General features: G+C 50.9%; 3 protein-coding genes across 10 annotated transcripts in view; all 3 read left to right on the forward strand.

The window, feature by feature from the left end:
* The window catches only part of SRCAP (Snf2 related CREBBP activator protein), a 43,866-nt gene extending 37,562 nt beyond the window's left edge, over positions 1-6,304 (forward strand). For all 5 annotated transcript variants that reach the window (XM_007990154.3, XM_073015309.1, XM_007990151.3 and 2 more), the window contains 5 exons: positions 63-177; positions 677-796; positions 2,363-2,557; positions 2,708-2,791; positions 3,213-6,304. In XM_007990154.3, coding sequence (XP_007988345.2) covers positions 63-177; positions 677-796; positions 2,363-2,557; positions 2,708-2,791; positions 3,213-5,897 — 3,199 coding nt within the window. In that variant the 3' untranslated portion in view covers positions 5,898-6,304. The remainder of the gene's footprint in view (positions 1-62; positions 178-676; positions 797-2,362; positions 2,558-2,707; positions 2,792-3,212) is intronic.
* Positions 6,305-6,411: 107 nt separating this feature from the next.
* Positions 6,412-10,435, forward strand: TMEM265 (transmembrane protein 265). 2 transcript variants are annotated; one of them, XM_007990179.3, is made up of 3 exons: positions 6,412-6,882; positions 7,913-8,083; positions 9,939-10,435. In XM_007990179.3, exons 2-3 carry the CDS (start codon positions 7,916-7,918, stop codon positions 10,098-10,100), a joined length of 330 nt encoding a protein of 109 aa, XP_007988370.1. In that variant the 5' UTR covers positions 6,412-6,882; positions 7,913-7,915; the 3' UTR covers positions 10,101-10,435. The 2 variants fall into 2 exon arrangements, with proteins under 2 accessions (XP_007988370.1, XP_007988368.1); XM_007990177.3 differs by lacking the exon at positions 6,412-6,882 and having other exon boundaries at positions 7,575-8,083.
* Positions 10,436-14,499: 4,064 nt separating this feature from the next.
* Positions 14,500-24,739, forward strand: PHKG2 (phosphorylase kinase catalytic subunit gamma 2). 3 transcript variants are annotated; one of them, XM_037989630.2, is made up of 10 exons: positions 14,500-14,635; positions 15,018-15,130; positions 17,384-17,559; positions 17,836-17,890; positions 20,320-20,385; positions 20,482-20,645; positions 23,566-23,656; positions 23,751-23,904; positions 23,974-24,099; positions 24,188-24,739. In XM_037989630.2, the coding sequence occupies exons 2-10, from the start codon at positions 15,036-15,038 to the stop codon at positions 24,479-24,481; spliced, it is 1,221 nt and encodes a 406-aa protein (XP_037845558.1). In that variant the 5' UTR covers positions 14,500-14,635; positions 15,018-15,035; the 3' UTR covers positions 24,482-24,739. The 3 variants fall into 3 exon arrangements, with proteins under 3 accessions (XP_037845558.1, XP_037845557.1, XP_037845559.1); XM_037989629.2 differs by having other exon boundaries at positions 14,596-14,707; XM_037989631.1 differs by lacking the exon at positions 14,500-14,635 and adding an exon at positions 17,082-17,242.
* The last annotated feature ends 49 nt before the right edge of the window (positions 24,740-24,788 follow it).

Consider the following 24,788-nt stretch of genomic DNA (forward strand, 5'->3'; position numbering starts at 1 on the left):
CTTACTGATGGGGTTTCCTGGATATATTTGGCTGCTTACACATGGCCTTCATCACCCCCTAGGCTTATCAGTGAACGGACAGTGGAGGAGAACATCCTAAAAAAGGCAAATCAGAAGAGAATGTTGGGAGACATGGCCATTGAGGGAGGCAACTTCACCACAGCCTATTTTAAACAGGTACTAAGTAAGATCTTTTAGCCTATGCAGGAGAAAACTGTTGTGCCTTTAGGAATTCCTCCTGTTTACTAAAAAAGACTGCTTTGCACTTTGGGAGGCTGAGGCAGGCAGATCACTTGAGGCCAGGAGTTCGAGACCAGGCTGGCCAACATGATGAAACCCCGTCTCTACTAAAAATATAAAAATTAGCCAGGCGTGATGGTGGGTGCCTGTAATCCTAGCTGCTTGAAAGGCTAAGACAGGAGAATCACTTGAACCTGAGAGGCGGAGGTTGCAGTGAGCTGAGATGGTGCCATTGCACTTTAGCCTGGGTGACGAGAGCAAAAGTGTCTCAAAAAAGAAAAAAAGGACTGCTTTGGCCTTCACAGACCTGTGTCTTCAGCCAGTGGCACCCCTGATAGTTCCAAGAACCATCAGCCTTACAACTTAGAGCCTTACAGCTTAGACCTAAGACTAGCATTCTGTTGATTCTGACACTTCCCTCTGTTCTATCCGATAGCAGACCATCCGAGAGCTGTTTGATATGCCCCTGGAGGAACCTTCTAGCTCATCTGTGCCCTCTGCCCCTGAAGAGGAAGAAGAGACTGTGGCCAGCAAGCAGACTCATATTCTGGAGCAGGTGAAAAAAGAGTGGGCAGTTCCTAAAGTTGAGCTAATTCTTAAAGCATATCTTGTCCTTTGTTAGTCTGTTGAACTTGTCCAGGGGAAAGAGATGTTTTTTCTGCTTCCCAGATTACAGTCAGCCTTTGATAGTTATAAGCACATTGCTTATTGGTTCACATGATTTAGTAGGAAAAAAGACAGGATTTTGGAGTCCTTAGTTTTAGCTTTGAATTCCAGTAATGCTTCTTAATTGTGTTAAGACAAGTTACAATCCTCACTCTTTTGAACCTCACTTCCTATTAAAAGTAATGTGGGCAGGGCATGGTGGGTGGCTCACATCTGTAATCCCAGCACTTTGGGAGGCTGAGGCTCCCAACTGGAAAGCTTTGAAAGCACACAAATGCTCAGACCCAGCACCCCAAAATTATGATAGATTTTGAGAGAGGGCCAAGAAATAAATCTTTTAAAAACCTTTCCAAATGTGATTTAATTATGTATAAGTGTTTGAAACAGCGTTTCACATTAAATAGAAAGCATTAAGTACGGTCAGGCGCGGTGGCTCAAGCCTGTAATCCCAGCACTTTGGGAGGCCAAGACGGGTGGATCACGAGGTCAGGAGATCGAGACCATCCTGGCTAACACGGTGAAACCCCGTCTCTACTAAAAAAATACAAAAAAAAAAAAAAATTAGCTGGGCGAGGTGGCGGGCGCCTGTAGTCGCAGCTACTCAGGAGGCTGCCAGAAGGCGGAGCTTGCAGTGAGCCGAGATCGCGCCACTGCACTCCAGCCTGGGCGACAGAGCGAGACTCCGTCTCAAAAAAAAAAAAAAAAAGGCATTAAGTACAAAGCATATCCACCTCACCATTTAATCCTCAAAATTATTTCCTTTTCATTAGCATTTCCACTTAAGAGAAGTATTTAGGTTGATGCAAAAATAATTGCAGTTTTTGACATTATATTACTTTTTTTGGAGATGGAGTCTCGCTCTTTCGCCCAGGCTGGAGTGCAATGACACGATCTCGGCTCACTACAACCTCCACCTCCCGGGTTCAAGCGATTCTCCTGCCTCAGCCTCCTGTGTAGCTGGGATTACAGGCGCATGCCACCACGCCCAGCAGATTTTTGTATTTTTAATAGAGATGGGGTTTCACCACGTTGGTCAGGCTGGTCTTGAACTCCTGACCTCATGATCTGCCTGCTTTTGCCTCCCAAAGTACTGGAATTACAGGAGTGAGCCACCGTGCCCAGGTGAATTGTGCATTTCTATTCACATCTTTCTGTGATGGCTTTTTTGTTTGTTTTTTTGTTTTTTGAGAGCTGAGGCTGGCTTTAAAGGAAGGGAGGTAGAGCGAGCAATCTCTAAAATACTCATTTTTCCCTAGTGGGTGTCCTGGTAAAATCTGTTCCTTCCTTTGTGGACCACTGAGTAGTTGTGGTAACTCTGGAGGCCTAGGAGGTTGTTGAGTTCTATTGCAAACCTAGTTTGGTGTATGCTTGGTCTTAAGTTTTTGCCTGAATCAAATCACATGATGTGAAGTACTTGTAGTCTCATGTTTTTGTTTCCTTCTATACACCCTGGTAGGCATTGTGTCGGGCAGAAGATGAAGAGGATATCCGTGCGGCCACCCAGGCCAAGGCTGAACAGGTGGCTGAGCTTGCAGAATTTAATGAGAACGATGGGTTTCCTGCTTGTGAGGGAGAGGAGGCTGGCCGGCCTGGGGCTGAGGATGAGGAGATGTCCCGGGCTGAGCAGGAAATTGCTGCCCTCGTAGAACAGGTCAGTCAGTGTTGGACCCACTAGTTCTTGACTTTACTGCTTCCCCTGGGCTTGTGACCCTCCTTCTGTCTTCCCTGGTGGGAATAAATAAGGGTGGTGGGTCCTTGGGTACCAGGTTCCTACGTTTATCATCACTGCTCCTCCTTGCAGCTGACCCCCATTGAGCGTTATGCCATGAAATTCCTGGAGGCCTCACTGGAGGAGGTGAGCCGAGAGGAGCTCAAACAGGCAGAAGTGAGTATTTCCAGGGATGGGACTGGCAGTCGGAAGCTGCTAATTTCTTTTCTTTTTTTTTTTGGAGACAAAGTTTCACTCTGTCACCCAGGCTGGAGTGTATTGGTGCAATCTCGAGTCACTGCAATCTTTGCCTCCCGGGTTCAAGCAGTTCTCCTGCCTCAGCCTCCCGAGAAGCTGAGATTACAGGCGTGTGCCACCACACCTGGCTAGTTTTTGTATTTTTAGTACAGACGGGGTTTCACCATGTCGGCCAGGCTGGTCTTGAACTCCTGACCTCAGGTGATCCGCTGGCCTCAGCCTCCCCAAGTGCTGGAATTACAGGCATGAGCCACTGCGCCTGCCCTGGAAGCTGCTAATTTCTACTCACTCTCTACTCTGCTTGCCTCCTTCTGACCACTTGTGGGCCCTGTTGTTGTAGGAGCAAGTGGAAGCTGCCCGCAAAGACCTGGACCAAGCCAAGGAGGAGGTGTTCCGCCTACCCCAAGAGGAGGAGGAGGGGCCGGGGGCTGGGGATGAGAGTTCCTGTGGGACTGGTGGAGGCACCCATCGGCGCAGTAAAAAGGCCAAGGCCCCTGAGAGACCGGGGACTCGTGTCAGTGAGCGTCTTCGTGGAGCCCGGGCTGAGACTCAAGGGGCAAACCACACTCCTGTCATATCCGCCCATCAAACTCGCAGCACCACCACACCGCCCCGCTGCAGTCCTGCCAGGGAGAGAGTTTCCAGGCCAGCACCTAGGCCTCGACCCACTCCAGCTTCAGCTCCAGCTGCAATTCCTGCCCTTGTTCCTGTCCCAGTCTCTGCCCCAGTACCCATTTCAACCCCAAATCCAATAACCATTCTCCCTGTCCATATATTGCCTTCTCCTCCCCCTCCTTCACAGATTCCTCCTTGTTCTCCTGCTTGCACCCCTCCTCCCGCCTGTACCCCTCCACCAGCTCATACACCGCCTCCAGCCCAAACCTGTCTTTTAACTCCTTCCCCTCCTCTCTTGCTTGGTCCACCTTCTGTGCCCATTTCTCCCCCAGTCACCAACCTCCCCTTGGGCTTGAGGCCTGAGGCAGAACTGTGTGCCCAGGCATTGGCATCTCCAGAGTCCCTGGAGCTGGCTTCTGTGGCCAGTTCAGAAACCTCCTCACTTACTCTTGTGCCCCCTAAAGATCTGTTGCCAGTTGCTGTGGAGATCCTGCCTGTGTCTGAGAAGAACCTTTCTCTCACCCCTTCTGCACCCAGCCCGACCTTGGAGGCTGGCAGTGTCCCTAACGGTCAAGAACAGGAGGCACCAGATTCTGCTGAGGGCACCACCCTTACAGTGCTGCCTGAAGGTGAGGAGTTGCACCTTCAGTGTGTGAGTGAGAGCAATGGCCTGGAGCTCCCACCCTCAGCAGCATCTGATGAGCCACTTCAGGAGCCACTGGAAGCTGACAGGACCTCGGAAGAGCTGGCAGAGGCCCAGACCCCAACCTCCAGCCCAGAGAAGCCACAGGAACTTGTTACACCTGAGGTTGCAGCTCCATCCACCTCATCTTCAGCCACTTCCTCGCCTGAGGGTCCTTCACCTGCCCGACCTCCTCGGCGTCGCACCAGTGCTGATGTGGAAATTAGGGGTCAAGGAACTGGTCGGCCAGGACAACCACCAGGCCCCAAAGTGCTTCGAAAGCTGCCAGGACGGCTAGTAACTGTGGTAGAGGAAAAGGAACTGGTGCGGCGGCGGCGGCAGCAGCGGGGAGCTGCCAGCACCCTAGTGCCTGGGGTCTCTGAGACTAGCGCCAGCCCAGGAAGCCCATCTGTCCGCAGCATGTCAGGGCCAGAATCCTCCCCTCCCATTGGTGGGCCTTGTGAAGCTGCTCCTTCATCCTCACTGCCCACTCCACCCCAACAGCCCTTCATTGCTCGCCGTCACATTGAGCTGGGGGTGACTGGTGGTGGCACCCCAGAGAATGGAGACGGAGCACTGCTTGCCATCACCCCACCTGCTGTGAAACGTCGGAGGGGGAGGCCCCCCAAGAAGAACAGGTCTCCAGCAGATGCTGGGAGAGGTGTGGATGAGGCACCCTCATCCACCTTGAAGGGAAAAACCAATGGGGCTGACCCAGTCCCTCAGCCTGAGACCCTAATTGTTGCAGAGCCTGTCCTGGAACCACAGTTTGTTCCTGGGCCCCAGCCTCTTGGACCCCAGCCACTTCACAGACCCAATCCTATCCTGTCACCTGTGGAGAAAAGGCGGCGAGGGCGACCCCCTAAGGCACGAGATTTGCCCATCCCTGGGACCATTTCCTCTCCAGGGGATGGCAACTCCGAAAGTCGGACACAGCCACCCCCACACCCATCACCCCTAACCCCACTCCCACCACTGCTAGCTTGTCCCACTGCTACTGTTGCCAACACGGTCACCACTGTCACCATTTCAACGTCCCCACCCAAACGGAAGAGGGGCCGACCTCCCAAGAATCCTCCATCACCTCGGCCCAGCCAGCTCCCTGTGTTGGACCGTGACAGCACTTCTGTCCTTGAGAGCTGTGGATTGGGGAGGCGACGGCATCCGCAGGGCCAAGGGGAGAGTGAGGGTAGTTCCTCTGATGAGGATGGAAGCCGCCCCCTCACCCGCCTGGCCCGCCTTCGGCTTGAAGCAGAAGGAATGCGAGGACGGAAGAGTGGAGGGTCCATGGTGGTGGCTGTAATTCAGGATGACCTGGACTTAGCAGATAGCGGGCCAGGCGGGTTGGAATTGACACCACCTGTGGTCTCATTAGCCCCAAAACTGCGCTCGACCCGGCTGCGTCCAGGGTCTCTAGTCCCCCCACTAGAGACTGAGAAGGTGCCTCGCAAACGAGCAGGGGCCCCAGTTGGTGGGGGTCCTGGGCTGGCAAAGCGGGGCCGCCTACAGCCCCCAAGTCCCCTGGGGCCTGAGGGTTCGGTAGAGGAGTCTGAGGCTGAAGCCTCAGGTGAGGAGGAGGAAGGGGATGGGACCCCACGCCGACGTCCTGGTCCCCGCCGGCTTGTTGGGACCACCAACCAAGGGGACCAGCGCATCTTGCGCAGCAGTGCCCCTCCCTCCCTGACTGGCCCTACTGTTAGTTACAGAGGCCGCAAGGCCAAGACGTGAGTGGGCTGCCCCTCCACCTAGGCTTTCCACCGTGGCCGCTCCCTCCATGACCAGGCCTGACTCTGTTAACCACTACTTGAAGTCTTGAGGGGGAAAGCCTCCAGGGAGACATAGGGGCCTTCTCCCTTCTTCCCACCAAAGTAGGGGGTAGGCAACTGGTTGTCATGGAAATGGGGATCATCACAGTCCCCCTCCCCTTCACCCCACGTGGCTGGGCAGTGTTAAGGGTGGCAAGATAGTTTCTGTCCCCACCCCCTTGTACTTGATTCCCCAGCTGTCTTTCACAGCCCCCCACCCTTAGGGGAAAGGGGAGGGGCTTCTCTACAATGAGGTTTTTTTCTTTTTTTCTTTTTTTCTTTTTTTTTTTTTTTAAGAAGAAAAAATAATAAACTTAGTTTCTGTACGAGCATCCGCGTAAGGAGGCTTCTGATTTTCTGGTCTGGTGGAGGGTTGGGTGGGAACTTGGGCATCGTTTTTCTCTTCCCTCTTGCTCTTGCAAAGATCCTAGCACCTGATCTCTAGCCTAGGACTGTATATTCCAAGTAGAAACCTACCCAAGAAAAGGGAAGATTGGTGAATTTGATGTGGTAGGGTGCCTTTCCCTAGTCAGTTTGAAGTCACAGACATCCTTTTCCTCCTTTCTTTTCCCTTGGTTCCTAGACGTTCCTCGGAGCTCTTGGATGCCTCAGACCTTTCCCTTTTATCCCTCTTGCTCAGGTGCTTCCTTTCACTCCTTTTTCCAGAGGGCAGGCGTCCTAGCTCCAGTTGGTCCATCCCTTGGGCCCTCCCCGGCTCTTCATCTAGCCAAACTGGTTTGAGTCAGCCACACCCCTTCCCAGCTCCCTGAGCTCTTCAGGTGGTGGCTGGCCACTCAACCCCACCCCTGGGCTTGGCTTGGAGCCCTGAGTCAGCTCCATCACCACCCAAGCCAAACCAAAGCTGAGGCAGGAGCCGAAACTCAGAGTCCCTCAAAGCCTATAGCCAGGTAAGAGCCCTGTTCATTTTATATTCTCTGTTCACTCCCTGGGCCCTCCTTGTGTCTTCCTGTTGACTCTGTTTACCTCATCCGAGTTACTTCTTTGTATCTACTTCCCTGCAGCTTCTTGGCACACATCATTCTTTGCGCTCTGCTTGTCTCACCCCTTTCACCTTTCCTATCCTTTGTTACTTGGGTTCAGGGAGCCATTGTGGTTTCATTTTGTGTGGGTTGTAGGAGAATGGTTGGAGATAAGGGTAGAAAGGTGGTTTGATGCCAGGGCCTAGAGGACCTGAGAAGTAGGGAGACGAGAAATAATTAAGTAGGGCATCATTATGCAGGTTTCTGTGTGATAATGAGGTCATTTGGACCCAGTGTACTAGTCTGATTGTGTTGTGTGGCCTGGGTTAAAATAGAGAGAGGAGGTGGCAGGGAGGCAGCATAGCAGAGGAAGACCTGACTTAGGGAAGTAAGGTCTTTTTGGTGTTTGGTTTCAGCGGTAAAAAAGGGCTTACTTGGGTATATTTTCCTTACCTTTCTCCATTCCCATAACTGTTTTCATGTAAAATGGCTGCTTTTCTTGAAGTGGGGTGCAGTACCTAGGGTTCTGCTCTCTGACATCTATAGTACTCAGGGGGCAGCCTCTTGGGAATCTGGGGGAATTGTAGGGTCCTTTGAAATACAGATTAAAATAACAGATTCATAGCAGCTTTCAAGAGTTTCTGTTTCTCCTGCTGCTTGGTGTGCACCTGTCATTTGGCCTCTTCCCACTTGTAACACTAAATAATACAGATAATGCCTTGTCTACATTGGCTTGCTTTCAAAGACTCAGAACCTCAAGCTCAGGTAAAAGGATTCCAGCCACACATCACATTTCCTCTTCTGCTCTGTGAGTCACTAGAGGAATTTCCCAGTAAGGCAGCATTCCTGAGTGCCAGGCTATGCCATGAGAACAGAGTGCTCCGAGGGGTGGAGTCTGAGCAAGCAAGGCCAAGGGCTCAGTTGTTGGGCTCACAAGTACCTTGACTATCGCCCACAGGTGATGGAGGACGAGGAGAAGGCAGTGGAGATCTTGATGGGCAACACGGAAGCTGCTCATCCTCCATCCCCCATCCGCTGCTGCTGGCTCCGCCTCCGCTGCTTGGCAGCTACTAGCATTATCTGTGGCTGCTCTTGCCTGGGAGTCATGGCTCTGGTGTTTGCCATCAAGGTGAGGAGTGCAATTCCCATGGGAACAGGGGGGTGGGTATAAGGCAATGGTTTCATGTATCTGATCTATCTACATTGATTAGTCACTGAATACCTATCAGTGCTCTGGGCCTAGTGCCAGAATTAAGAGTAAGACAGGGTTCCTTGCCATCAGAGGACCCATAGTCTAATGAAAGAGATGACAGTGAAAAAGGATAATTAATAGAATGCAGTTCATCAGTACCATAATATAGGAAGCACAGGACAGTCTGAGAGCCAGGGAGGATCTATGTATATAATTATATATGAGTATGTGGTAGAGTAGGTAACTGGAAAGGCATCCTAGGAGAGGTGACGGGAATTAACCTTAAAGCGTGAGTGAATAAGGGTGGAAGGGCATTCCAGATAAAGGAAGCAGTGTGTACAAAGGCCTGTGGGGCACGACTGGACCAGTGAGGAATAGTGAGAGATGAAGCTAGAGGACCCAGATTTCCTAGGGCCTCCAGTTCTGTGCTTAAGAGTTTTGACTTTATCTGGAAAGTACTGGGGGGCATTGAGTGGTTCCTGCAGGGGAAAGTGACGTGGTTAGATTTGAGTTTTAGAAAGATCCACTCTCAAGGCCTACATCGAGGGTGACTTGGAGGGGGCAAGGCTAGAGGCTGTTGAACGGTGATAAGCACAATCTCTAGGAGTCTGAAAGACACTACTGGGTTTTTGAGAGGGCTTCACCATTTCAAAAAGCCTATTAGAAACAGCATATGTCCGCCGGGCGCGGTGACTTAGGCCTGTAATCCCAGCACTTTGGGAGGCCGAGGTGGGCACATCACGAGGTCAGGAGATTGAGACCATCCAGTCCAACATGGTGAAACCCCGTCTCTACTAAAAATACAAAAATTAGCTGGGCGTGATGGTGCGTGCCTGTAATCCCAGCTACTGTAGAGGCTGAGGCAGGAGAATTGCTTGAACCAGGGAGTTGGAGGTTGCAGTGAGCCGAGGTCATGCCACTGCACTCCAGCCTGGTGACGGACTCCGTCTCAAAAAAAAAAGAAAAAGAAACAGCACATGTCCTTTAGGAAAGGCTACACAGGCTAAGTTAAATGCTGGAATTTTCTCAACCCTAGACATATTTTAACAGAAACTTACTGTAAGAACTCCTGGGTTCCATTAGGGCAAAATCCTAAAAAGGGCCCTTAATGATGACAAAGAGACTGGGCACGGTGGCTCATACCTGTAATCCCAGCACTTTGGGAGGCCGAGGTGGGCAGAACTTGAGGTCACGAGTTTGAGACCAACCTGACCAACATGGTGAAACCCCATCTCTACTAAAAATACAAAATTAGCTGGGTGTGGTGGCATGCACCTGTAATCCCAGCTACTCAGGAGGCTGAGACAGGAGAATTGCTTGAATCTGGGAGGCAGAGGTTGCAGTGAGATCGCACTATTGCACTCCAGCCTGGGCGACAGGAGTGAAACTGTCTCGAGAAAAAAAAAAAAGATGGAAAAGATACCCATCAGGCTATGAGAATGAGGTGGTGTTTGGGCATGAATGAAATACTCCAGGCTCACTATTTCTTGCCAATAGTTAGAAATTCTGAATCAATCTTGGATGGTTGGAAAGAATGGGGAATAAAAGAATTGGAAAGTACTTTACCATATGCGATCTTGTGAGCTAACTGTGGCCACTCTGAGAAGTAGGCAGGGCGCAGAGATGGGTACCTTATTTTGCAGATGAGAGTTTAGAATCAGAAACTGGAAAGGAGGTAGAGAGTTTGGATGTGAGATTTTCATCTGTGACAGGGAATGGGGAGTGAAGTGGGGAAATGGACACCTTGGGGCAGAAGTAGTGGGAGAACCTAACCAAGAACCTGCCCCCACAGGCAGAAGAGCGGCATAAAGCAGGCCGGTCCGAGGAGGCAGTGCGCTGGGGGGCCCGGGCCCGGAAATTCATCCTGGCCAGCTTTGCTGTCTGGCTTGCTGTTCTCACTCTGGGTCCCCTGCTGCTGTGGTTGCTCTCCTACGCCATCGCTCAGGCTGAGTGACCCTGGATGGCCTCTGCTGAGAGCCAGCTGAGACCTCCTGGATCCTGCAGTGCGGCATTGCTAAGGTCCTGTGACAGCAGTGGTTGGAAGGATCCTGGTTGGAAGGATGGGGACTCTCAAGGGGCTTCGGAAGAGCTCTTCTAGCCCTTTATAAAAGGAGGGCAGCAGCTGAGACTGATGAGAGGAGGGCAGCCTGCTCTGTTCTTTCAGGGCCCCCCATCCCTATCTCCCCCACCCAAGCCCACCCTAGGCCTCTACCCAGCGGGAGGGGTTGAAGACCAGGCCTGGTTTTATTAGAATTCATTTTGTAATAAAAGCCTTTTTTAGTGGTGAAATACTCCTGTCTAATTGTTCTCCCCCTGCTTTACTTTGGGCCCTTGGTGAGAGCCAGCCTGAACATCTGACTGATAGCAGAAGCCAGAATCCACCTCATCCAGGAGCTTCAAGAGAAGGAAACAATTTTTATTTTCTTCTTCTGGAAGTTTTCCTTCTTGGAAAGACCCCAGCTTCTCCCTTGTACGTCCACAGAGACTCTGAGGCCAAGAGTAGTAGCAGCTGCTACTATTTATGACTTACTATATTCCAGGCTGTGTTCTAAGCACTTTATATTTCTTAACTTCCTCCAGTTTTCAGTCACTCATTAGGTATCTATAGTATCATATCCATCATATGAATATGTCACATATGATAGGTACCAACTATCTGAGTGAAAACTGGAGGAAGTGTTCTAAAATGACAGTGTTCTCATTTTATACTTGAGGAAATAAGACAGATTTGCACAAGGTCCTCAGCTACTAAATGGTAGAGCTGAGACTGAACCCAAACAATTTTGGTTCCAGAGCTGAGAGAGGAGTGAAAGAGTTGGGTAACAGCAACAACCATCCTGTACATGGAGATTTGAATGATTAAAATGGATTTTCATATCTTTTATCTTGGACCTCATAATATTTTAAATTTTTTTAAAATTATGAAGTATATCATACATATAGGAAAATACCCCAAACAAGTATGTATACAGTTCATTAACACAAAGCAAACATGAATAACCACATTCAGTAAAGAAACTGGAACATTGTCAACACTTCAAAGCCTCCTTTATACTCCTCCCAATCACTGCTACTTCCTTTCTTCCCACAGGTAACCACTATTCTGACTTCTAGCAGTGTCGTTTAATTTTGTCTGCATTTTAACTTTATATAAATGGAATCATGTATTCTTTTCATATTTCACAATGTTATTGTGAAATTTGTCAATATTTGGCATAGGTGTAGTTTTCATTGCTGTGCAGTATTCAGTCATACGAATGTATCACAATTTGTCCATTTTCTGTTGGTGGACTTTGGGATATTTGCAGTTTGGGGTTATTATGAGTCATGGCTTTTGGAGTGCATGTGTCCTGGCAAGCACCTTACCATAATTCAGAGTCCAGAAGAGCGCCTAAAGGAATTGGAGATGTTGCACACTGAAGAGAGACTAGAGGGGAAAGAGAGGCACATGATGGCTGTCCTCAGTGTTCCCAGGTGCTCCAGGAAGAAGGAAGAGAATTGATTGGTGGTCTCAGAAGTTAGAATTACAACAGTGGGTAGAAGCCATATACAGGGCAGTGTTCTCAACATAGCTTCACAATGGAACACCTGGGAACCTTAAAAAGTAGTTAGGCCTGGGCTTTGCCCAGACTATATTCTGACTTAATTGGTGTGAGGTACAACTTGGGCATTAGGATTTCACAGTTTCCCAATTGATTCTAGTGCACATAGTTTGAGAACTACTGCTCTACAGATAAGATTTGATTGGGTTCACTCTGAAATTTCTAAATCAGGAAAAAAGGGTAACACATTTTAGAATGTTGTTTTGTTTTTTGTTCTTTTTTTTTTTTTTTTTTGGAGATGGAGTCTCGCTCTGTTGCCCAGGCTGAAGTGCAGTGGTGCAATCTCGGCTCACTGCAAGCTCCGCCTCCTGGGTTCACACCATTCTCCTGCCTCAGCCTCCCGAGTAGCTGGGACTACAGGCACCCACCACCACGCCTGGCTAATTTTTTGTATTTTTAGTAAAGACTGGGTTTCACCGTGTTAGCCAGGATGGTCTTGATCTCCTGACCTTGTGATCCACCCGCCTTGGCCTCCCAAAGTGCCGAGACTACAGGCGTGAGCCACTGTGCCTAGCCCAACACACAGATCTTAAGTGTTCAATTTGATTAATTTTTTTTTTTTTTTTTTTTGAGATGGAGTCTTGGTCTGTCGCCCAGGCTGGAGTGCAGTGGCCGGATCTCAGCTCACTGCAAGCTCCGCCTCCCGGGTTTACGCCATTCTCCTGCCTCAGCCTCCTGAGTAGCTGGGACTACAGGCGCTCGCCACCTTGCCCGGCTAGTTTTTTGTATTTTTTAGTAGAGACGGAGTTTCACCAGGTTAGCCAGGATGGTCTTGATCTCCTGACCTCGTGATCCACCCGTCTCGGCCTCCCAAAGTGCTGGGATTACAGGCTTGAGCCACCACGCCCGGCCTCTTTTTTTTTTTTGAGATGTAGTCTCGCTCTGTCACCCAGGCTGGAGTGCAGTGGTGCGATCTCGGCTCGCTGCAACCTCTGCCTCCCGGGTTGAAGTGATTCTCCTGCCTCAGCCTCCTGAGTAGCTAGGATTACAGGCGCGTGCCATCACGCCTGGCTAATTTTTGTATTTTTAGTAGAAATGGGATTTCACCATGTTGGTCAGGCTGGTCTTGAACTCCTGACCTCGTGATCCGCCCACCTCAGCCTCCCAAAGTGCTCACAGGGGTGAGCTACCGTGTCCAGCCGATGAATGTTTTAACATAAATAAACCTGTGTAGTCAGTCACTCACCACCTATAGGAATGTAACATTTGCAGCACATCAGCAAGCTCCCTCATACTCCTCATTATTTTTATCCCTGATACTTAACGGAAACCTCTTCAATCTGGTTCCTGTGTCCTTGTGATAAGCCCCCCTCTTTAGTAATTTCTAGCACAAATCGCTCCAGACTCACCTCGTACTTTCCCTGCTGAAGCCTAGAAATTGGCCATTTCTCCTGAACAGCCTTGGTTCCTTTTATTGGGGACTGTTGTTGAGAAATCAGCATCTAGACACTAGGCGTTCTACTGTGATGTTACTGCTTGGGGCATTCTGAAAGCAGAGTTAAGAGCCAGTAAATAATTAATGTTATCTATTTTAAATATTTTTAAAATCGTTTAAAAAATTCTAGTCAATCAGGGTTCTTTCTCCACTTTCCCCTTCCAGATTCCAGATTCGCACAGTAAGAACCTTGGCTTCCAGTCACGTCAATATGTTGATTACTCAGCTTCAGAATAATCATTCCATTATATTACCAAACAACAAATCTAAGTAAAGTTCAAGATTTCTTTGCAATTTTGCCTTTAGATTGATGGTATAGAGTCAAAGTACTCTATAAAAAGTTACCTGAATTCATTTTTCTTCCCTCATATAATTGTAATCCCAAAGTGTCATTTCTAAGATAGCTGTTGGAAGATAAGTTCATTCTTTTCTTCTTTGCTGGAACATAACCTCCACAAGGTAGGGGTGTGTGTGTGTTTCATTGTCTCAGTCTAGTCCCTAGGTCTTAGATGGTCATAAAAATTTGTTAGTGAATGCCAGGTCTGAGCTATGTACTGAGTCGCTCCTGGCAGAAGCGACTGGTGGCAAAAGCTCCTGGCAGAAGAACCTTGTGGGTTTAGAACAGTGTGATACAAGGCTTTTGGGAGAGGGTGGAAGATGGAGAAAGTGTATGAACAATCCCAGATAGTAAACGCTAGGGCTTTGGATGTATTCAGGAGGGATTGAAGCGGCCACAGAAAGAGAAGGCTGCTTCTGGCCTTGTAATTCCGAACTAAGAGGCCAAGCTGGGGGTCCAAGCTGCGTGTGTCCAAATGTTTTAAGGGCTGGAGTGTACTCAAGACAGGCGCTTTGGGCAAGGCTGCTAATATTGAAAAGAGCTTGCTGGGCGTTGTGGCTCAAGCCTGTAATCCTAGCATTTTGGGAGGCCGAGGCGGGAGGATCGCTTGAGCCCCGAAGTTCAAGGTTGCAGTGAGCTATGATCGCGCCACTACACTGCAGCCTCAGCGTGGGCTACAGAGCGAGACCCTGTCTAAAAAAAGAGAAAATGCTGAATGCAGTTAGGGATGCTTGGAGAAGACCGAGGGAATTCCCCTGCTCAAGTCTGGGAACTAGAGGCGCGGGAAGGTCCTGCTTCCCCGCCACCCAACGATCACGTTTCCCAGTAAACCCAATTTCCGGGTCCCATTCCAGGCCTCCAAGTCCACTTGACAACAAGCTCCGCCCTCCGCTGGCCCGTAGATGCCACTCTTTGATTGGCCGTGTCTGAAGCCGCGCCCCGGCGTCGCGTCGCGTCCTTAGGTCACGCCGAGCTCCGGCGCCCGCACCAGCCCCTATTGGGAGGCCGGTTTCCAATCGGAAGAGGTTCTGAGCCTCAGTCTTCGGGCGGCGCTGGCCATTGGCGGGCAGGATGGAGGCGGAGCCTTGGGTCGTCGCCTGCTGCCCGAGGTTAAGGTGAGTGACTGCAGGCGAACCCGGCGACAGCGCAGGTCGCGTCGACCCTGGCTCCTCTGTCTGCCCCAGCGGGTGAGCCTGCGCTAGACCCCCGTCCCCTTCCTGCGCCCGCCCGAATGCGCCTGCGCGGCAACAGCCGCCTGCCCTTGCGCCCCTTCCCCCAGCTTCCTGAGCACCTCTCCCCACTCCCTTTCCTGCCCTGCCATCCTCCCGCCCCCAGGCTCTTCTGCGGGGTCTCCCCAGTCCGGGTCCTTCCCCCCCCCCCCCACTCCCCAGGACCCTGGCGCCCCAGCCGCAAGGGCTGCGCCCCCGGGAGCCGCGATGCGGGTCGTCTCAGAGCCTGTGGGCTTCCCTGCCCTCACTGCCCTCCTCCTCCGCGCAGGCCCCCGCCTCCTTCAGGATGACGCTGGACGTGGGGCCGGAGGATGAGCTGCCCGACTGGGCCGCCGCCAAGGAGTTTTACCAGAAGTACGACCCTAAGGACGTCATCGGCAGGTGAGACCGCGGCCAGGGAAACGGAGGTCCAGAGAGGTCGGGCCCCAGCAGTCCCGCTTCCGTTTGAGGGCTGGAGAGGTAGGGGTGTGTGTGTGTGTGTGTTTGTGTCAAGGTTTTCAGGAGAGGACTGGATAGTTCTTTTTTTTTTTTTTTTTGAAACGGAGTGTCGCTCTGTGGCCCAGGCCGGAGTGCAGTGGCGCGATCTCGGCTCACTGCAACCTCTGCCTCCCAGCTTCAAGTGATTCTCCTGCCTCAGCCTCCCTAGTAGCTGGTATTACAGGCGTGCGCCACCACACCGGCTAATTTGTATTTTTAGTAGAGGCGGGGGTTTCACCATATTGGCCAGGCTGGTCTTGAACTCCTGAACTCGTGATCTGCCGGCCTCAGCCTCCCAAAGTGCTAGGATTACAGGTGTGAGCCACCGCGCCCGGATGACTGAATAGTTCTAAATGGGAAGAATCAGTGGTAAGTGGAGAACACCTGGTGACTGGTCTGTTACCTTGGGTCAACCCCATATGTTTCACGGATTCATTCATTTATGCCTTCAACACACACGGATGGTTGATGCACCTACTGTGCCAGACACAAAGCTCAACACGGGGAGGGTAGAAAAGAAACCTATGCCCTTGAGGTACTCCACCTGAAGTGACGTGAACGTTAAAAAGGCATCAGGCTAGATAGGTAGAGGTCTGTATCAAGTGTTATGGGATTCCAGAAAAACACAGTTTCCCAGGAGTCACCTTTGGGGTGGGTCTTGAGGTATGAGTAGGAGTTCAGGGGGGTCTTTAAAATCATAAAAATGTATGCGTGTGGTAGATGTCTGCAACTTTCATCGGATTCTCAAAGAGGCTCGTTAAAGCTGGGTCGTAATTAAAACATGGCCCCAAACTCAGATGCCCTTAGTGGTTGCGCGGGAAATTAAAACCATGACGTGGCCAAGAGTAACAGAGTAGGAAGTGTTGTGTAAGGTGGAGGATTCATGTCCCACCTATGATGTGTGAATTCAGATTTGTTAAAAAAAAAAAAAAAAAAAAAAAATTGCACTGGCCAAAACGTACCACATCGGAGGGCTGTGTTTGGCCTATGGATCAATAGTTTACATCCCTTGATTTAACTAGATGTGGGTGACCGAATTCCCAAGTGAGTTATGTGAGGCCAAGGAGGCCCCACAGAGCATAGTAGTAAGGCTCTGTGAAGGGCAGCGAGGGAACCAGCATAAGAAATGGAATTTGAGGGCCGGGCGCGGTGGCTCAAGCCTGTAATCCCAGCACTTTGGGAGGCGGAGACGGGCGGATCACGAGGTCAGAAGATGGAGACCATCCTGGCTAACACGGTGAAACCCCGTCTCTACTAAAACTACAAAAAAACTAGCCGGGCGAGGTGGCGGGCGCCTGTAGTCCCAGCTACTCGGGAGGCTGAGGCAGGAGAATGGCATGAACCCAGGAGGCGGAGCTTGCAGTGAGCTGAGATCCGGCCACTGCACTCCAGCCTGGGCGACAGAGCGAGACTCCGTCTCAAAAAAAAAAAAAAAAAAAAAAAAAAAGAAATGGAATTTGAGGCCTGATCCTGGAGGGATTTGCTCCTTAGTCTGAGGAATGTGTGGGGTCATATGGAGTTGGTGATAGCTTGAGCAAGGAAATCCTTATCTAGGACTTTGTGTGTGCCTCATGAATGCCCTTCAACATCCCTTCAGGATGCTGTTGGCCACATTTCACAGTTGCAGGAGCTGAAGCCCAAGGACCTTATGTCAGGGGACCACTTAGGTTAATTGGTAGCAAATCTGGGGTCTACTCTAAGGTCTGAGTCTCAGCTTTGGTCTTCTAGTCAATGGCTTCATATTTATTTGGAGTTTCCTACACTTGAGGGAACTTTGGGATTTGGATGGGGTAATCAGGGAAGTGCAAGTGGAATATGGAGGGAGACTTAAATCTTTCTTCCCCCTTCCTTCAAGGAGCAGGTGCTGAGGCTCAGTGTGGGAAGGACTTGCCTAGGCTTTCCCATGGAGGAAGTGGCAGAGCCTGGATTTGAACCCAGGCCCTACCTGCCTTCCCTGTGAGCTTTGTGTTGTGCCTTGCTGGGTACCCAGGTTCCTGAGGCTGCTGTGAAGCCAGGGTGAGCTCCTAAGCTTGTTGCCCTGTGATCCAGATGGGTCTTCAGGGTCTGGCACAGCGGGCATGAGGATGCTGAAGCCCCAGCCTGTGCAGAAATGTGAGCACAGATGCCCTGACTTGTGCTATTTTCTGGCTCTCGCAGAGGAGTGAGCTCTGTGGTCCGCCGTTGTGTTCATCGAGCTACTGGCCACGAGTTTGCCGTGAAGATTATGGAAGTGACAGCTGAGCGACTGAGTCCTGAGCAGCTGGAGGAGGTGCGGGAAGCCACACGGCGAGAAACACACATCCTTCGCCAGGTCGCCGGCCACCCCCACATCAGTGAGGCTGTCTTCCTTGCTCCTGTTAGCAGACGACCCCCCACCTCTTGCTGACCCTGCCCACAGCCCACTTCTCCCAACATTGCCTCCATGCCTCTCCTCCCTTCCTCCTGGCTTCATTCCACTAAAGAGTGGCCATCCATTGGGCCCCCACTGCCTCCTCTGGTTCTCCTTTCTTCCCAGTAACAGCCCACTGCTGTCCCAGGGTGACCAAGCCCCATCAGTGTGTATCCACTCCTTTCCATCTCTGTCTTTGCCTCTCTTCCTCTCTCCCTAGTCACCCTCATCGATTCCTACGAGTCTTCTAGCTTCATGTTCCTGGTGTTTGACCTGTGAGTATCTCCCTGCCACCATCTGAGAAGCCTCCTCCCCACCTCCATGTATGGCCCAGCATTTGCTGCTCAGTGGGCTGGACCCACCCTGCTCACACCTTCCTACTCCAGCTGGGGCTCTCTATCACCTGGGCCTGCCTGCTAGCCCATGGCTCTGGCCTCCCTCGGTGCCATCATTAAGGCAAATTCTTTAAAAGTAATAGTGACCAGCCAGGCGTGGTGGCTCATGCCTGTAATCCTAGCATTTTGGGAGGCTGAGGTGGGTGGATCACCTGAGGTCAGGAGTTCAAGACCAGCCTGGCCAACATGGTGAAACCCCATCTCTACTAAAAATACAAAAATTAGCCAGGTGTAGTGGTGCACGCCTGTAAGCCCATCTACTCGGGAGGCTGAGGCAGGAGAATCGCTTGAACCCGAGAAGCAGAGGCTGCAGTGAGCCGAGATCATGCTATTGCGATTCTCCTGTGTCAGCCTCCCGAGTAGCTGGGACTATAGGCGCCTGCCACCACGCCTGGCTCATTTCTGTATTTTTTTAGTAGAGATGGGGTTTCACCATGTTAGCCAGAATGGTCTCTATCTCCTGACCTCATGATCTGCCCACCTCGGCCTCCCAAAGTGCTGGGATTACAGGTGTGAGCCACCGCGCCCAGCCTGAACAGATTGTGGCCGGGTGCAGTGGCTCACGCCTGTAATCCCAGCACTTTGGGAGACCGAGGTAGGCGGATCATGAGGTCAAGAGATCGAGACCATCCTGGCCAACATGATGAAACTCCATACAAAAAATTAGCCAGGCGTGGTGGTGGGTGCCTGTAATCCCAGCTAACTGGGAGGCTGAAGCAGGAGAATTACTTGAACCCGGGAGGTGGAGGTTGCAGTGAGCCGAGATCGTGCCATTGCACTCCAGCCTGGGTGACACAGCGAGACTCTTATCTACAAAAAAAAAAAAAAAAAAAAAAGAAGTGTTCAGCAGTGGACTGACCACTTAGAAAATAGATCCTTGCGGCTGGGCGCCGTGGCTCACACCTGTAATCCCAGCACTTTGGGAGGCCGAGGCGGGCGGATCACAAGGTCAGGAGATCGAGACCATCCTGGCTAACACAGTGAAACCCCATCTCTACTAAAAATACAAAAAAAACATTAGCTGGGAGTGGTAGCAGGCACCTGTAGTCCTAGCTACTCGGGAGGCTGAGGCAGGAGAATGGCGCGAACCTGGGACGCGGAGCTTGCAGTGAGCGGAGATCGTGCCACCGCACTCCAGCCTGGGCGACAGAGCGAGACTCCGTCTCAAAAAAAAGAAAAAGAAAAAGAAAATAGATCCTTGCTCATCAGCCTCTCGTGCTGCTTAACACACTAACTACTCTGGTGTCTGTCTCTGCCCATCTGTTCTTTTTCTGGTCAGAATCTGAATGTCAGATGTTACATGGTATAATGTAAACCAATTGCAAAGGTATTTCAAAAGAGAATGATTTGAATTCCAAAGATTTAAGAGAGGCCCTTGGAAAAAATTCATGAAGGCTTCCATATTTTTACAGAAATAGCTCTCTGCAAAAGTCAGAGGGGACGTAAGGATGTCTATTATGCCATCCTCCAGCTGTGCAGAGTGACTACACTCCCCAAAACAGTACCTGATAAGTTACTTTGAGGACTGATGCAGAGTTGCAAGTATAACTCAATTTTGAAAGTATTATTTTTAATTGACACATAATCATAACCTCAGCTTTTAAAGACAAAATTTCAAAATCAGGTCCTATTCAACCTTTGTGCCACAAAAAAAACTGAAATTTTGGTCCATTTTCTTTTTTTTTTTTTTTTTTTTTTTTTGGAGACGGAGTCTTGCTCTGTCACCCAGGCTGGAGTGCAGTGGCCGGATCTCAGCTCACTGCAAGCTCCGCCTCCCGGGTTTTCGCCATTCTCCTGCCTCAGCCTCCCGAGTAGCTGGGACTATAGGCGCCCGCCACCTCGCCTGGCTATTTTTTTTGTATTTTTTAGTAGAGATGGGGTTTCACTGTGTTAGCCAGGATGGTCTCGATCTCCTGACCTCGTGATCCACCCGTCTCGGCCTCCCAAAGTGCTGGGATTACAGGCTTGAGCCACCGCGCCCGGCCCCATTTTCTTTATAGATTCACTTTGAGAGGCCTTTTTCAGGCATAGTTATTTTCAAACAACAAGAAACTCCTATAAATTATATTGTCACAAGAAGTCTCTTATTTTTGCTATAATTGCCATCATGGCATAATGCAGGTATTTCAGCTGCCAACACACCAGGCCAAACTGCCTTGTTGGAGTGCTGTGTCTCTAGACCCTTTGGTTTGTCCGCAGAGGAATCTATCTTTAGTGGCCTCTTCCATGATATTTTGTATGAGCACTGGTCTGTTTTCTCAACCCCCAATGTGGGGTGCAGCTACCTCCTATGCCCCTCCTTCCCTTAGGATGCGGAAGGGAGAGCTGTTTGACTATCTCACAGAGAAGGTAGCCCTCTCAGAAAAGGAAACCAGGTAAGGGTTGAGCCTGCAGCCCCAGGGGTGAGCAGGGGGTGGGACAGGGCAGGGAGGAGCCAAGGAGGAGACTGCACCCGCCTTCCCTTCCCTCAGGTCCATCATGCGGTCTCTGCTGGAAGCAGTGAGCTTTCTCCATGCCAACAACATTGTGCATCGAGATCTGAAGCCCGAGAATATTCTCCTAGATGACAATATGCAGATCCGACTTTCAGATTTCGGGTTCTCCTGCCACTTGGAACCTGGCGAGAAGCTTCGAGGTGAGGGGATCTAGTGCCCTTACAGGCTTGGGAGGGGAGACCCAGGCCTGATGAGATTGATTGGCTGGGTCTGAGTACCGAGTCCCTGGTGCCAAGAAAAAGGGAGAAGTCATTGGGTACTTGCCAATTACCCTATGGGCGCAAAACCTGTGTTTACCTCAGAGTGGGCATTCTGACCTGGGGAGGATGGAGACAGACAAGTGGGCTGACAGTGGTGCACGGTGGGCAGAGGGCCATGCCAGGGAAGCCCGGAGGAAGGAACACCAATTCAGCACAGAAGAGGTAAAAAAGGGAGCAGGGCAGAGTCATGCTCAGCCACGTTTGGGCTGGAGTGCAGGACCACGGGAGCCTGATGTGATGTGTCCGGACTGCACTTCCCACCTGGGCCCTGGGCCTCAGGTTCACCTGATGTGAATACATTTGTCGGGACAGTAATATTTCTACTGCAAATGGGAAACTTCAAATAAAATTCACCTGTGGGATTCTTCAGAGCCTTTAGTCTGCCACTGACTCTCTCCCTCAATGGCTTTGCACTAGACTTATGAAAAGCTACCGTTTACTGGGCATTCACCTATGAGGCAGGTATCAGTCTTTTTTTTTCTTTTTTGAGACAGAGTCTTGCTCTGTCACCCGGGCTGGGGTGCAGTGGCATGATCTTCGCTCACCGCAATCTCCACCTCCTGGGTTCAAGCTATTCTGCCTCAGCCTCCCGAGTAGTTGGGATTACAGGTGCCCACCACCATGCCCGGCTCATTTTTGTATTTTTAGTAGAAATGGAGTTTCACAATGTTGGCCAGGCTGGTCTCGAACTCCTGACCTCAAGTGATCCTCCCGCCCCGGCCTCCCAAAGTGCTGGGATTATAGGCATGAGCACTGTGCCTGGCCGGCACCAATCTTTATATGGCTTATTCCCCTAAATCCTCTCCACAGCCCTGTGTGACAGATAGTATTTGTGTCTCTGTTTTTACAGAAGGGCTCAGAGGTGAGATGACTTCTCCAGGGTCCTAATGCCAGGACTGAACTTGGACAGTCTGACTTCAAATTTCATACTCTTAACCTGTGGGCTTACATGTCTGGTGGATGTTGTGCTTTAAAACCCTTTGGGCTTCCACATGTACTTTTCCCCTTTCTGGAATCATCTTTGCCTCTGCCCACTCCATCCTCTTCTTGGCTTGGGTAATTCAAGTTTCACTTTACACCTCCAGGGCAGCTTAGGTCCCTTTGCTTTTTGTTCTCCTATCTTCTTCATTCACAACACCTCTTACTCTATTGTTACTTCCCGCTTGCCTTCAGGTAGACAGTGAGCTCGCTAAGGACACATCTCATTTGCCACTTGGCAAATCAATGCCACTGGCATTCAATAAATACTTGGTATAGGAATGAATTTCCCAAGAAAGTCAGTTTCAATTCGGGGCTGTTAAAATCTCCTGGAAGTGTGCCATGGAACACAGTTCAGAAATTACTGGAAGAATTGGTGCCCGAGTGGTGGAAAAAACTAAAAATACAAACTTGAGCCAAGCATGGTGGCACGCATCTGTCACCTCAGCTACTTGGGAGACTGAAGGAGGAGGATCACTTGAGCCTAGGAGCCCAAGGCTGCAATGAGCTGTGATAGTGCCACCACACTCTAGCCTGTGTGACATAGTGACCCTGTCTCTAAAAATAAATAAATATAAAAATACAGACTTGCATAAAGTTTTGGAGGGCTCTGGGCTTTAGAACTGTAGATTTGATCATGTGTCATGATGTGGAATCAGGGAAGGGTTTTAAACAAGGGACTTACCCACTATGTGCTTTAAGAAATCCCATAGCTCACAGGGTGCAGTGGCTCACACCTGTAATACCAACACTTTTAGAGCCCGAGGCGGGTGGATCACAAAGTCAGGAGTTCAAGACCAGTCTGGCCAACATGGTGAAACCCCGTCTCTACTAAAAAGACAAAAAATTAGCCAGGTGTGGTGGCACGCACCTGTAATCCCAGCTACTCAGGAGACTGAGACAGGAGAATCGCTTGAACTTGGGAGGCGGAGGTTGCATTGAGCTGAGATCATGCCATTGTACACCAGACTAGGCGACAGGGCAAGACTCCATCTCCAAAAAAAAAAAAAAAAGAAAAAACAAAAGAAATTCCATATCTCCGCTTGTTCCCCTTGGGTTGAGTGATGGTTGGAGGTTATAGGAGGAGAAAGGTTTGGGCAGATAGGAATGCAGAAAATTTTTTTTTTTTTTTTTTTTTTTGAGACGGAGTCTGGCTCTGTCGCCCAGGCTGGAGTGCAGTGGCCGGATCTCAGCTCACTGCAAGCTCCGCCTCCCAGGTTTACGCCATTCTCCTGCCTCAGCCTCCTGAGTAGCTGGGACTACAGGCGCCGCCACCATGCCCGGCTAGTTTTTTGTATTTTTTAGTAGAGACGGGGTTTCACCGTGTTAGCCAGGATGGTCTCGATCTCCTGACCTCGTGATCTGCCCGTCTCGGCCTCCCAAAGTGCTGGGATTACAGGCTTGAGCCACCGCGCCTGGCCAGAAAATTTTTTTTACATATGTATTGTGATGTATGTAAAAATACATAATGTTTCCATATGCTTTATGATATATATAAAACTAAGGTAACAAGTTGTGAGTAGATAGGTTGACTTGGATAGTGGGTAGGTAGGGTTGGAGGAGGCAAATGATATGGTGGAACAAGGACCTTGAAATCAATCCAAAACCCAGGTTTTCCTAGGAAGGCCACCAGGAGCCATGATGGGTATCTGAACTGTTGAGCAGGGATAGTGCCTCAGCGGAGACTCGGCAGAAGGCAGGCAGGAGGAGGATGGGAACACTGGTAGTCCTGGTGGCGTTGAGGAGGCTTCAGCAGAGATCCAGTGCTAGGGGCCCTGGAGGGGCTGGTGGCATCCCCTCAATCTTGGTCCTCTCTCCCCAGAGTTGTGTGGGACCCCAGGGTATCTAGCGCCAGAGATCCTTAAATGCTCCATGGATGAAACCCACCCAGGCTACGGCAAGGAGGTCGACCTGTGAGTTCCTGGTCTCCCTCTCCCTCCTGTGCTTGCTGTCCTTTGCTGGGTCTGCCTGTCACCCAGTCCCGCCTGACTCCAGTCTCTTTCCCAGCTGGGCCTGTGGGGTGATCTTGTTCACACTCCTGGCTGGCTCGCCACCCTTCTGGCACCGGCGGCAGATCCTGATGTTACGCATGATCATGGAGGGCCAGTACCAGTTCAGTTCCCCTGAGTGGGACGACCGTTCCAGCACTGTCAAAGACTTGGTGAGCTGGGGCTGAGAGGACAGTAGGGGAGGCCCAAGAGCTGCCCCTCATGCTCTGGGTCTCTCCTAGATTTCCAGGCTGCTGCAGGTGGATCCTGATGCACGCCTGACAGCTGAGCAGGCCCTACAGCACCCCTTCTTTGAGCGTTGTGAAGGCAGCCAATCCTGGAACCTCACCCCCCGCCAGCGGTTCCGGGTAAGCCTGGGAGTGTCAGGGTCTGGGCCCATTCCTCTGTCCCGTGATCTTTCCCCTGCACTAGAGCTCACCCTGCCCCCCTTCCTAGGTGGCAGTGTGGACAGTGCTGGCTGCTGGACGAGTGGCCCTAAGCACCCATCGTGTACGGCCACTGACTAAGAACGCACTGTTGAGGGACCCTTATGCGCTGCGGTCAGTGCGGCGCCTCATCGACAACTGTGCCTTCCGGCTCTATGGGCACTGGGTGAAGAAAGGGGAGCAGCAGAACCGGGCAGCTCTCTTTCAGCACCGGCCCCCTGGGCCTTTTCCCATCATGGGCCCTGAAGAGGAGGGAGACTCTGCTGCTATAACTGAGGATGAGGCCGTGCTGGTACTGGGCTAGGACCTCAACCCCAGGGATTTCCAGGAAGCAGAACTCTCCAGAAGAAGGGCTTTGATCATTCCAGCTCCTCTGGGCTCTAGCCTCAGGCCCACCACTGATCCTGCTACCCTCTTAAAGACCAGCCTGGTACCTGTCTTCCCACCAGCCAGGGCTCTGAGATCAGAGCTGGGGTGGAAGAGAGCCACTCTGAATGCCACGCCTGGCCCAGTCAGTGCTGCCTGTGCTGCATATGAAATAAAACCCACTACACACCAGGGAGAGCGGGTGTCCTGTGTCTGCTGTCTGGCTTGGGCAGGAAAGCCCAGAA

Source organism: Chlorocebus sabaeus, chromosome 5 (genome assembly GCF_047675955.1).
Source record: "Chlorocebus sabaeus isolate Y175 chromosome 5, mChlSab1.0.hap1, whole genome shotgun sequence".
NCBI lineage: Eukaryota > Metazoa > Chordata > Mammalia > Primates > Cercopithecidae > Chlorocebus > Chlorocebus sabaeus.